Source organism: Cynocephalus volans, chromosome 14 (assembly GCF_027409185.1).
Source record: "Cynocephalus volans isolate mCynVol1 chromosome 14, mCynVol1.pri, whole genome shotgun sequence".
Taxonomy (NCBI): domain Eukaryota; kingdom Metazoa; phylum Chordata; class Mammalia; order Dermoptera; family Cynocephalidae; genus Cynocephalus; species Cynocephalus volans.
In genome coordinates, this window is record NC_084473.1 from 66,668,653 (window position 1) to 66,682,321 (window position 13,669).

Genomic DNA, 13,669 nt, shown 5'->3' on the forward strand with positions numbered 1-13,669 from the left:
CGATGTGCTTTGTTTTCACCACTGCGGTGTTAAAAGATTTTTTTTTTTAAGTATCATGTGAGTGTTGGCGCAATCTTGTGACCTAAAAAAGACGGGGCCTTTTTTTTCCTTAGGGGTCCTGCGCAGCAAGAACTTCCGGGGTCAGAGGGTATGCGGGGTTGAAAGCGGGCTTCCCGCCCCGCCCAGACCGCCGAGGCTGCCGCCGGAGTCGCCAACCGCCGCGCCCTCGCCCACCCGCCCGCCCGCCGTTCCTGGCCCCGCTCGCCCCCTCCGCCGCCGCCGCCCGTCCCTGCGACGACGCTGCGGCCTCCCACCCGCGCCCGCTCGCTCCCGCGGCTCTCGCTCGCCTCGCGCCGGCAGTTTCGGGCCTACACCTCCCCTCCCCCCGCCAGCCACCAAAGACTTGACCACGTAACGAGCCCAACTCCCCCGAACGCCGCCCGCCGCTCGCCATGGATGCCGGTGTGACTGAAAGTGGACTAAATGTGACTCTCACCATTCGGCTTCTTATGCACGGAAAGGAAGTAGGAAGCATCATTGGGAAGAAAGGGGAGTCGGTAAAGAGGATCCGCGAGGAGAGTGGCGCGCGGATCAACATCTCGGAGGGGAATTGTCCGGAGAGAATCATCACTCTCACCGGCCCTACTAATGCCATCTTTAAGGCCTTCGCTATGATCATCGATAAGCTGGAGGAAGATATCAACAGCTCCATGACCAACAGCACGGCGGCCAGCAGGCCCCCGGTCACCCTGAGGCTGGTGGTGCCGGCTACCCAGTGCGGCTCCCTGATTGGGAAAGGCGGTTGTAAGATCAAAGAGATCCGCGAGAGTACCGGGGCCCAGGTCCAGGTGGCGGGGGACATGCTACCCAACTCCACCGAGCGGGCCATCACCATCGCTGGCGTGCCGCAGTCTGTCACCGAGTGTGTCAAGCAGATCTGCCTGGTCATGCTGGAGACGCTCTCCCAGTCTCCGCAAGGGAGAGTCATGACCATTCCGTACCAGCCCATGCCGGCCAGCTCTCCAGTCATCTGCGCGGGCGGCCAAGATCGGTGCAGCGACGCTGCGGGCTACCCCCACGCCACCCATGACCTGGAGGGACCACCTCTAGATGCCTACTCGATTCAAGGACAACACACCATTTCTCCGCTCGATCTGGCCAAGCTGAACCAGGTGGCAAGACAACAGTCTCACTTTGCCATGATGCACGGCGGGACCGGATTCGCCGGAATTGACTCCAGCTCTCCAGAGGTGAAAGGCTATTGGGCAAGTTTGGATGCATCTACTCAAACCACCCATGAACTCACCATTCCAAATAACTTAATTGGCTGCATAATCGGGCGCCAAGGCGCCAACATTAATGAGATCCGCCAGATGTCCGGGGCCCAGATCAAAATTGCCAATCCAGTGGAAGGCTCTTCTGGTAGGCAGGTTACTATCACTGGTTCTGCTGCCAGTATTAGTCTGGCCCAGTATCTAATCAATGCCAGGCTTTCCTCTGAGAAGGGCATGGGGTGCAGCTAGAACAGTGTAGGTTAACTCATAATCTCTTTCTGCTGTTTTCCCATGATCCAACTGTGTAATTTCTGGTCAGTGATTCCAGGTTTTAAATAATTTGTAAGTGTTCAGTTTCTACACAACTTTATCATCCGCTAAGAATTTAAAAATCACATTCTCTGTTCAGCTGTTAATGCTGGGAATCCATATTTAGTTTTATAAGCTTTTCCCTGTTTTTAGTTTTGTTTTGGGTTTTTCGGCTCATGGATTTTATTTCTGTTTGTCGATAAGAAATGTAAGAGTGGAATGTTAATAAATTTCAGTTTAGTTCTGTAATGTCAAGAATTTAAGAATTAAAAAAATGGATTGGTTAAAAAATGCTTCATATTTGAAAAAGCTGGGAATTACTATCTTAAACTCTTTGTTGGTGCTTTTTTTTCCTCCCCTTTTAGTGTTAGGTGTTTGGAGGGAGAAGGGTGGGCCCGTCTTTGGTATTCTCTCAAGCCCTTTTCATCTTATCGGTAAGATTCCATTCCCTCTGTGCCCCAACAAAGGAACAGGGCAGGTTGGGCCTGTTTACTGAGACAGGGGCTTGCCCTGGGTGTGACATGTCTCCAACCGAGTTCCAGAGAGGCCTCTGCCCATTTCTCTGGTAGAAAACATAAGGTTTTCTCAGATGGAAAAAGTGCGCCCATTTTAGTAGGACCTCTGATGAATGGCAGAGCGTCCTCTCCTTCTAACACTGCCCCCTACCCCCATCTCATATGCAAAACTTAGCCAGGAACAAAAAAATATTCTGAGGTGGGAGGGGTGTGAGGGAGGGGGAGAAAGGGAAGGGAGGGGCAGGGGCTGGGGAGGGAGGTGAGGGCAGTGGGCAGGAGTGGGTTTGAGGGCTTGGAGGAGGGCAACAGCTGCAAGCTGGGGGGATAGGGAGGTCTTGCTTGGGGACAACAGGAGTGGGAACGGGGGACGGTACCAAGCATGCACCTGTGGCAAGCAGCCTGTCAGAGGATGTTATTACACCTGCCAAGTGGTGTATCCAGAAACAAAAGAGGCCCAGTTTCTAATTCTTCAGCTGTGTGCAATGTTTAGAGAATCATAGCAGGAAATAATCCTGCCTAAATGGGGCAGTCCTCACAGAGGAATGTAGACTGATCCTTTGGCCTAGGAATGACCTGAGTGTCAAAAATGCAGATTCCTGGGTCCCACTCCAAAACTATTCAGTAAACCACATTTTAAACACACACCCAAAAGGGGTCTTAGATTTGAGTGCCACTTATTCTCCAGTGGATGAGGAAAATCCTGCTGTGAAGAACAAATGGTCTCATGTCCACATTAGTCAGTGTGACTAGGTGGACCTGATGAGAGAGAAATTCTCTGCTCAGCAAAGACAACACTATAAACAACTGCAAGACAATGGACTTAGTCGCCAAAGTGGGTAGTAGCTTAAACCCCAGGCATTGTGGGAAATCACTAAGGGCAAAGAGAAACTCCTGTGGGAAGGGAGTATTATCCACAATAAATATTGGTTGAGGCCTATTCTCTGCAGGACATCTGCTCCTTCCTGAGATGCAGGCCTGGTTCCGAAAGTCCCTGAAGGTGAGATTGGAATCTGCCATGTACCTCACACCCCCTTTGAGGTCAGGCAGGTGGTCACTGAAAACCCAAATTCTGGAGTTAAGGCCTGTTTCAAATTTGGGTTCTGCCACTTACTTGTGGCTTTGGGCAAATTATTTAACCTTTTTATAAAATGGAGATGTTAAAAGTACACATTACCTAGGCTTGTGAAAATAAAATGAAAGCATTTATGTAAAGCAGAACAGTGCTTGGAACACAGTAAACTTCAGATTACAAAAAGCCAAACAGGCCCATTTCTGGGGGGATGAGGGGTGCTCACAATATCTAGGAGTAGAAGACATTTAAAAGGTAGGAAACAAAGCAGTGTGTATTAAATGTTGACCTGAGAGAAGAGGGTTGGAGTGAGAGACCACGACACAGTGGGCAGATGGTCCCTAGCGAAGACTTAGAAGTGAGTACAGTGTCTTCTGAGAACAATGAGGGAAAAATCAGGGCAGGAGTGGATATAAGCTTGAACCCTTAAATACCAAGCCAAATATGTATAAAGAGTCCCTAAAACACGGTGAAGTGGTTTGAATACCCTGTGGAAAAGTAGGCCTCAAGCTCCTCAGCCTCTTTCCCCACCTCCCCCTGCACTTCTTATGGGGCAAAGCTGGCAGTAATTTGTAAAATAATGATTTAGGCAGCAAGGCGTAGAATGAATTGTATCTTGAAAGTAGAGGCAGGAACAGCAGTTAGGAAACTACCTCAGGGAAGAAGCAGCAGGTTCTAATATAGGCTGGGAAGTGGCATCAATAGGAATGCGAAGAGGGGCTAATCAATGCAAGAGATTGAAACGGTGGAGGCCAGAGATGTATGGAGGGGAGCAATGAATTCAGGCACGGGGATAGGAGCATCTGCAGGTAGCAATATTCAACAAGTAGGTAGAAGACAAACTGAAGGGAAGTCAGAGCTGCATAGGGACAGGTAAATAAGGGGAAAGGGCTAGAGACCGAGTTTTGGGGTATCCTTGGGGTGAGGGACCTTGTTGCCTTGTACACCACTGTATCTCTAGTACCTGTTGGTGTACCTGACACATAGCAGGGACTCAATATGTATTTGTAGAATGAATATGGAAGAAACACCAGTGAAGAAGACAGAAGGAATCAGTTGAAGCAGCAGGAGAGAGTCTTTAAGAGATCAAGAAGTAAAGTTTCAAGGCTGATGGAGGGATGATAATGCTATAAAGAGACTATTTTACAGATTTGATTGAGCACCTACTTTGAACTAAAATGTGATGTTGTGGTGCATTGGAAGATGTCTATAGCACATTAGTTAGATCATAATATGCGGGAAAAGGAGGTGGAGGAAGACAAAATCATTTGAGGCTAAGTTGTCAACAGCCTTGAATGCCATAATAAAGGGTTTGCACTTTGTCCTGAAAACTGGTGGCCTCCAAACATTTGCTTAAAGTGTATACCGTCAATAACCAGTCTTTAGCATATACCCTTATTACATGTTTATTTATAAATTACATATATGTATACTAATCGTCATGCTTATTTATAAATTCTATAAAAGCAGAATTCTAAATATGTATATTATAAAACAAAAATAGTTAAGATTAAAAAGTAAATTGAAATCTAAATTCTAATAGTTTTTTTTACCTCTTCCCCCACAGTCATTTTAGAGACCACAGGAGTACGGGGCAAGATCATTTCAATGTCATGGGTGTGCTTGGGGAGCAGAATTTCAGAAGAGTGATGGGGGAAGCCAGATTACAGCAGGAGAGGAGGGCCTCAGAGGGGTGAGGAAGTGGAGACAGGAGTACAGACGGCTCAAATACTTGGTGGTTTCAAAGGAGGGAAAGAAATAGGACAAAAACTTGAGGAAGAAGAATTGGAGAAAAAATTTTTGTTTTGTTTTGTTGTTTTTGAAAGGAACCTCACTAAAGGCAGATAAAAGGAACCAATAGGAAGCTGAAAGTTAAAACTGCAGGTAAGAGAGGAGTGAGGATAGAAGAGGGTCTTCGAGCAGTACCTATAAGGCACCAAGTAGTTTGACGATTGAAATTTAACTCACTTTGTCTCCTCTACTATGGAGACTTGAATTTCAGAACTCCTCTCCTTTGTCCTTTCCCTTTGGGGCAGCTTGGCATGTCCTATCCACTTCTGGATTGAGGCTGGAAATCAATGAGGCCTCTCCACAGTTGCTGTGTTTCTTGTCACAGCTCTATTCCTGCCACCAGCTATTAGGCCACAGCCACTGTCACAGAAGGAGCCTGAACAAGTTGACAAACACGTGTCATAGCCACAGGAGTTGTATCATGTGTTTAGAAGGCTGGTCTCTAAGGGGGTGGCCTGTGGCTCACTCAGGAAGAGTGTGGTGCTGATAACACCAAGGCCACGAGTTTGTAGGGATGGCCAGTTAGCTCACTTGGGAGAGCGTGGTGCTGACAGCACCAAGTCAAGGGTTAAGATCCCCTTACTGGTCATCTTTTTTTAAAAAATTAAAAATAAATAAATAAATAAAAGATGACCAGTAAGGGGATCTTGACCCTTGACTTGGTGTTGTCAGCACCACGCTCTCCAAAGTGAGCAAACTGGCCATCCCTATGTAGGGATCCAAACGTTGGCCTTGGTGTTATCAGCACCACACTCTCCCGAGTGAGCCACAGGCTGGCCCCATTACAGGTCATCTTTTTTTTTTTTTTGACTGGTAAGGGGATTGCAACCCTCGGCACAGTGTCGTCCGCATCACGCTCAGCTATAGGATCCAAACCCACGGCCTTGGCGCTGCCAGCACCGCACTCTTCCAAGTGAGCCACGGGGCCTGCCCATACAGGTCATCTTTAAAAAAAAAAAAAGAGAAGAAGGCTGGTCTCCCCCCAACCCCCAATCCCCTCCCTAGCCCTACTCAACATACACACACGTGCACACATGCACACACACACACCACCACCACCACATGCCTCACCCCGACCAGCAGTTTGGACAGTGAATCACCACTCCTGGGTTCACCCCTAGAGCAGCTACTTATTCTCTGTGACCTGGACAGTAAGCAGTGTTTCCCAAGAGCTGAACACACCTAATTCCCTGCTACTTTGGCTACCCCAAGTGGTGAACCACATACTGTCCAGCATCCCCAGGCCTGCCACCTCCTGCCAGGGAGACATATAAATAGGCAGTCATGGCAAGAAAAGCCTTTCACTACCAAATCCTCTGGTCACCTTCCCGAGCCTGGCCACCTGAGGTGCCTTCCTAAAATTCAAATCTGACCATAGCACTCCCCTGCATAAAGGCCTTCATGTCCCACTTCCAACCACGGTCTACAAAAGAAAATCCAAACTTCTCAGTACAGCTTAACAGGCCCTTCAGCCTCTGTTCCCCACCAGGCTCACCAGCACAAGGCCTACCAATCTCCTGTCTCCACCTTCAGCCTTCCATACAGAACAACTTGCAGTTCCCCCAAAGTCATATTGCCTGTGGGACATAGTTGTTTCTTAGTAATTCTGACCCTGGCTGTACTCTTCTTCCTTACCTGCCTGGGCCTCTGGGGCTTTTAACTGGGGATCCCGCTCTTGACTGTCAACGTTCTGCAAGGAAAATTACACTCTGCTGAGGATTAGGAGGCCTGAGTTCTAGTCCTAGCTATCATCAACTTACTGGGGGATCTTGGACAAATTGCTCCCCCTTTCTGGGCCTTAGTCCTCATCTGAGAAGACTGCATAAAATAATATCCATGATTCTCTGGCTGCTTTAGAAAACAATGCTGTCTTTGTGGGCACCCATCCCTGCTCTGCCTCCTCCCACAGGGCTGACTTCTGACACACAGGCCTTCTGTAAACTCTCTAAGAGAGAAAAACGGAAGTTAACAAAAAAACAAGCAGTAACAAGCCCCAGCTTGGCATTTTGGGTAACTATTCATGGGTGCTTGATTGAGGAGGAAGCAGAAAAGAAGAAATTCTGGAGAGATTTGCTCTGAACATCCCTAACTGGGCCTGTCACTTTAGACTTTGTAGGGCAGATGAGAGGACAGCAGAGGGGAAGGAGAAGAGGGGGCTACCAGAGAAGGTCACTTGGGGAGAAGTTAGTCCCTGAGGCAGGCCCACACCACTCCTTCTTCCCTTCCCCTGCCCTCACGCCTAACACTGAGGGCTCTGGCTTCCCTGATTGCCCCCTGGACCTTGTGCCACTAAAGTAAGGATAGGGTGATTGTAACTACCCTTCTCCTCCTCCCAGTGGCTGAGATTGCCTCCAGATATCTGCCACCAGGCTAAGTTGGCCTTGGTAGGGAGCTGAGGCAACTGTACTTTACTGACAAAAACACATTACCCAGTCAGTCACTCAGGTGACGGACAATACCAAGTTGGTTAGTCCCTGAGCAGTTCAACCACAGTGAGGAGGTGCAGATGCGCTTTCTTAAACCCACCTCCATGTAGATGAGAACCTATGCCTTCATTTGTTAATTTACCTCTACTTCAAAAAGTTTTTTCTGGCCTTGCGCAGTGGGCTCTTACAACTTTCTCCCACTGACTCCTGACGGGACCTTAGCGAGGTCAGATGTAGCCATTCCCTAGCCTGGAACCTAAGCCTCCCCAACCAACATCTCCGGACTGACATTTACCAAATGCTGCTTATGTGCAAAGCGCTGCTCCAGACACTTTAAATGAATTAACTCACTGAGTCCACAGGGCCCTACGAGGTAGACATTATTATTATTTTTTTTTTTTTAATTTTTTTTTGTGACCGGTGAGGGAATTGCAACCCTTCGCACGGTGTCATCCGCACCACGCTCAGCCAGTGAGTGCACCGGCCATCCCTACATAGGATCCCAACCTGGGGCCTCAGCGCTACCAGCGCCGCACTCTCCCAAGTGAGCCATGGGCTGGCCCAGGTAGACATTATTTTGATGCCACCTTCCAGGTGAGAAAACCAAGGAGCACAACAATGAAGCAACTTGCCCAAGGTTACACCTGGTCCATAGCAGAGCCAGTATTTGGACACAAGTAACGTGGCTCTCAAGCTGTTCTCTTAACCACTTTTCTGGATCATCTCACTAGGACAGAAAAACTGTCCCTGGGAGAGTCTACATGGACAGTCTGCTCATTGTTTTATTTTCTCTTTAATAATTTTATTGCCCGTGCAATAAACCAAGATCAAGGGTTTGGATCCCCATACCAGCCAGCCACCCCCCAAAATAAATAAATACATAAATAACTTTTATTGCCCAATTTTTCAAATAAGAAAGCAACACATGCTTTTATAGAACATACTTGAATATGAATACATATTAAAATCCATATTGCTATTGTTCACATCCTCTATTCTTTGTTTTATGCGTATATATAGATATACTAGTCTTTTTAGAATGGGATCATCTACACACTAATTTGTATGCCATTTCTTCTTTTTTCTTTATATTAAATTGAAGTATTATTCATATACCATAAAATTCACCATTTTAAAGTGTACAGTTTTGTGGTTTTTAGTGTATTCACAAGGTTGTATAATCATCATCACTGTCTTATGCCAGATGTTTTCATCACCCCAAAAAGAAACCCCTGTACCTGTTACCAGTCACTCCCCACCCTCCCTCACCCCAGCAAGCGTTACTCTACTTTCTATTTCTATGGATTTGCTTATTCTGGACATTTCATAAAAATAGAATTATACAATATGTGGCCTTTTGCATCTGACATCTTTCATTTAGCATAATGTTTTCAAAATTTATCAATTTTGCATGTATCAGCACTTCTTTCCTTTTTATGGCTGAAGATATTCATACTCAAATATGGTATGGTCATACAACGTAGGATATCATATAATCATACCACATTTTGTTTATCCAGTTCATCAGTTGATGGACATTTGGGTTGTTTCTAACTTTTGGCTATTGTGAGTAATGCTGCTATGAACGTTCAGGTACAAGTTTTTGTGTGGACATGTTTTTCTTTCTCTTGGGTATATACCTAGGAATGAAATTGCTGAGTTACGTGGTAACTCTTTTTCAACTTTTTGAGGAACTGCCAAATTGTTTTCACAGTGGCTAAATCATTTTACATTCCCACCAGCAGTTTATGAGGGTTCCAATTTGTCCACATTCTTGCCAACAGTCGTTATTTTCTTTTCTGTTTTACTATAGCCATCCTTTTGAGAGTGAATGGTTCCTCATGATTTTGCATTTACCTCACTGAGCATCTTTTCACCTGCTTATTGCCTTCTACATATCTTCTTTGGAGAAATGTCTATTTAAATCTTTTGCCCATTGAAAAAATTGGGCTATCTTTTTAGTAGGGAGTTGTAAGAATTCTTTACATATTCTGTATACTAGAACCTTACCCAATATAGAATTTGCAAATATCTTCTCCCATTCTGTGGATTATCTTTTAACTTTTTTTTTTTTTTTTTTTTTTGGCAGCTGGCAAGGAGAGCCAAACCCTTAACCTGGGTTTTACCAGCACCACACTCTCCCAAGTGAGCTAACCAGCCAGGCTTTCATCTTTTAACTTTCTTGATAGAGTCCCTTGAAGCACAAAAGTTTTAAATTTTGATGAAGTCCAATTTATCTGTTTTTTTGTTGTTTGTGCTTTTGTTGTCATATTGAAGAAACCATTGTCTAATCCAAAGTCATGAAGATTTATGTTAATGTTTTCTTCTAAGAGTTTTATAGTTCTAGCTCTTACACTATAAAACTCTTAGAAGAAAACAAAAGTATAAATCTTTGTGACCTTGGATTTAGGTCTTTGATCCATTTTGAGTTAATTTTGTATATGATGTAAGGGTCCACAATCATTCTCTCTTTTTTTTTTTTTTTTTTTGGTGGCTGGCTGGTACAGGGAATGAACAAATTCATTCTTTTGCACGTGAATATTCAGTTGTCCTAGCACATTTGTTAAAAAGATTTCTTTCATTATATTTTATTTTTTAACTTAAAACATTGTGAACATTTTCACTACAATAAATACTACAGTACAATTTTATAGTAGCATTTTTTTTTTTAGTTTTGATTTTTTTTATTTTGCCCATTTTGATTTTTCTGAGTTTTTTTTGTTTGTTTGTTTTTGTTTTTTTTTAAAATTTTATTTTGTCGATATACATTGTGGCTGATTATTGCTCCCCATCACCAAAACCTCCCTCCCTTCTCCCTCCCCCCTATAGTAGCATTTTTTATTAGTCATATGGGTTTTTTTAACCTATCTCCTATTTATGGATATATAAGTTGTTTTTACATTTTGCTGTCTTTTTTGTTGTTGTTGGCAGCTTGCCAGTACAGGGATTAAACCCTAAACCTTGTTGTTATCAGACATATTTTGCTGTCTCAAATAATACTGTGGTGAATATACTTACAAAAATATCTTGAGATATATCTCTGATTATTTTCTTAGGACAAATTATTCAAAAGAGGATAGTCCGGATTAAAGGGCAGCTCTATTTTCAAGGTTTTTGATGCATATTATTACTTTGCTCTAGAGCAGCAGTTCTCAAACTTTTGGGTCTTAGGACGCTTTTACACTCTTAAAAATCACTGAGGTTCCTAAAAGGGATTTTGTTTATTTGCGTTATTTCTATTTGTATTGACTGTCTTAGGAATTAAAATATAAAATTTAAAAAAATATTTATATAGTAATTTCTTTTTAAATAATTATAATAAACCCATTAAATGCTAACATTAGTGATATGTTTTTTATTAAAAATAGCTATTTTCCAGGCTGGCTGTTTAGCTCAATTGGTTAGAGCACGGTGTTGATAACACCAAGGTCAAGGGTTCACATCCCCTCACCGGCCAGCACCAAAAAAAAAAAGTTTTAAAAATAACTATTTTCCAAAACAAAAAATATTTAGTTTGAAAAGTGGCATAATTTTACATTTTTTCAGATCTCCTTAGTGTCTGGTGATAGAATACACTGGAGCCAACTCATATGTTTCTGCATCAATCTGTTGTGATATCACCAATCATGTAGACTCTGGAAAATTGCACTCTATGTCTGTGAGTGAATTAAGAGTGAAAAAGGCAAATAGAATCTTAGTATTATCATGAAAATAGTTTTTATCTCTCAGACTCCTGATAACATTCCAGGCAGCCAGAGGAACCTCTGATTACTCGTTGAGAAATGCTGCTCTGCAGCAAGTTTTACCAAAGTATACTCTCACCACTGCACCCTTTTTTCGGCACCTTCACCAACACTGGGGCTCATCTTTTTTTTTTAACCTTTGCTAATTTGTTAAGCAAAAAGGAGGAACTCTTTGTGATTTTAGTTGGCATTCATTAATTTCTAATAATATTGAACCTTTTTTCCATGATTTTTGCATTTATATTTTCCTTTTATGAATTGCTTCTTTATATCCTTTGCATGTTTTCTTTCTGGGGTGGGCATCTTTTGTCTTACTGATTGTAAGAGCACTCTTTATATTCAGAATATTAGCCCTTTGTCATGAATGTGAAAAATATTTTTGATGTACAAGAGATTATTTTGTTATTTTTAAATAGGCAAACCTATCATTATTTTTAATGATTTCATCCTTTCTTTTCTTTTTTTTTTTTTTTTTGAGCGGCTGGGTAGTACTGGGGTCCGAACCCTTAGACCTTGGCGTTATAACACAGAGCTCCAACCAGCTGAGCTAACCAGCTAGCCCTTCACCTCTTCTTTCTGCCCTATTCAAAGTCAAACAAATTGTCCTCCAATTTAATTTCCCACCAGCAATGTGTGAAGTGCCTCTTTGCCCTAGGAAGGTATCAGAAGGTACCTCATTTGCACTTTTATATTATTAATAAAACCTTCCCATTTTTATTCTGTTCGTTATTTGGGTATTGCGCAATATAAGTAAGATCACTTTTGAGCCAGAATGAAGATGATCTTTGATGACACCATCCTAAAACATCAAATGTCCTTGGGGAGAAAGCTCCTGCTCATCCAGAACAAGGTGACAAAAGTGGGTTTTATTGTCCATGTGTCAGAAGAGATTGGTCTCACTTGATCAGAAGGCTGAAGACCTGTGGGTCTCCTGTTCCTCACAGGGGAGGAGATGGCCCATATAAGTGGCCTTCCTGGCCTTAGGCCAACATTGTGGTGCCCAGCAGGGGGCTGTCTCACTGTACCCGGAGGTGGGGCCAGCTTATATCCAAAATTTTAGCAAGGGATTAAGGCACCAAAAAGTTAAAACTTTATTAAGGGAAAATAGCCTAAATACTCATGATCCGTTTCTTCAGAAGAGAGAATAAGAAAAAGAAACTAGAACTTAACAGTGTGACAGGATATTCGTGCTAACCACAAATTTACAGAATTATAGGTTACCTACAGAGATCTTCGTTCACAACTTTTTGCAGATCTCGCCAGTAAATGCCACCTTCCACTGCTTGACTGCTCGCTGAAAAAGGTAATCAGAAATCATTACAAAGACGTGACTAGACAACATTAGCTGGGATTTTCTCCATTTCAATCTTGCTTCCAACATCCTTAACCACACTGGAGATTTTTTCTTTGCCGATCTGGCAGGTGAAAAAAATGGTACAGTATTGTTTTAATTTTCATTCCTTAGATTATAGGTGATTTTTAAAAAATTGTATCTTTCTCAGATGTTTGCATTTCTCCTTCAGTGAATTGCCTATTCACATCTTTTCACTTTTTTCTTTGGGGGTCTTCATATTTTCCTTATTGATTTAGGAGCTCATTCTATAGTAAAATATTAACACTTCACCATGTATACTGCGTTTGTGTTTTCTTAATTTCCTTTTAACTTCTGCTCTGCAGAAGGTTTTAATGATTAAGTAGCTAAACCTATCAATCTTTAACTTTATGGTTTCTGTCATTAATATCACTCTTGGGGAGTCCTTCCCTAAATGCAATAATTGTTTTTGAAATTGTCCTCTTTTGTTTTCTTCTAGTATGTTTCCTTTTAAAAATATTTAAACATAATCCATTTGAAATTTATTTGGGTATATGATGGGAAGAGCTAATAATTTTTTTCTCCAAATTGCTGGCTTTTGTTCCAATGATACTTATTGAATAATCCAGGAATGGCAAATATGTGGCCAAGTGAAGTCAGTCTCCCCCTCCTGGGCCCCTGGAAGACATTTCTAATCAAATGCAGAACTCCTGGCTAAACCTAGACTAGGCCTCACAACCTTATTAGAACTTCAGGCAGCCACTTCCAGATTTGGCATCAAGTTGAAACTCTGTCATTTCCTAGACTAATTCATCCTTTTCGCTATTGATGCATGATGCCTTTATTAGACAACACTGTCTTTTTTGTTATAGATTTATTGATATACCCATTGTTTCCTGTGCCAGCTCCACACTGTTTGGTCATCGCTTCTATGTACGAGGTGGTAATGACTGGTAGCACAAGTCTTAGACCTTTTTTCAACATTTTTGCCTATTTTCTTTCATTTAAACTTCTGATTAAATTTATTACATCAAAGTACCTCTAAAATAAATAAACTAAAATGTAAAATTCATGTTAGGTTTTCTAATCTAGATAGATAATATTTCTTTCCATTTTTAAAGACTCCCTTTATGTCTCTGTATGGCTTTATTCTAACTAAGTCTTACACATTACTGATTAAGTCTATTCCTACATATTTTATATTTGTGGTTGCTATTATAAGTGGGATTT

General features: G+C 42.6%; 1 protein-coding gene across 1 annotated transcript; it reads left to right on the forward strand.

Moving 5' to 3' along the window:
• Positions 1-165: 165 nt before the first annotated feature.
• PCBP1 (poly(rC) binding protein 1) lies at positions 166-1,913 on the forward strand. The gene has a single exon (XM_063078300.1). The coding sequence runs from the start codon at positions 453-455 to the stop codon at positions 1,521-1,523; it is 1,071 nt and encodes a 356-aa protein (XP_062934370.1). The 5' UTR covers positions 166-452; the 3' UTR covers positions 1,524-1,913.
• Positions 1,914-13,669: the final 11,756 nt, after the last annotated feature.

Excerpts from the sequence above, each read along its gene's own strand:
- PCBP1 (XM_063078300.1), top strand. The coding sequence starts at position 453 with ATGGATGCCGGTGTGACTGAAAGTGGACTAAATGTGACTCTCACCATT.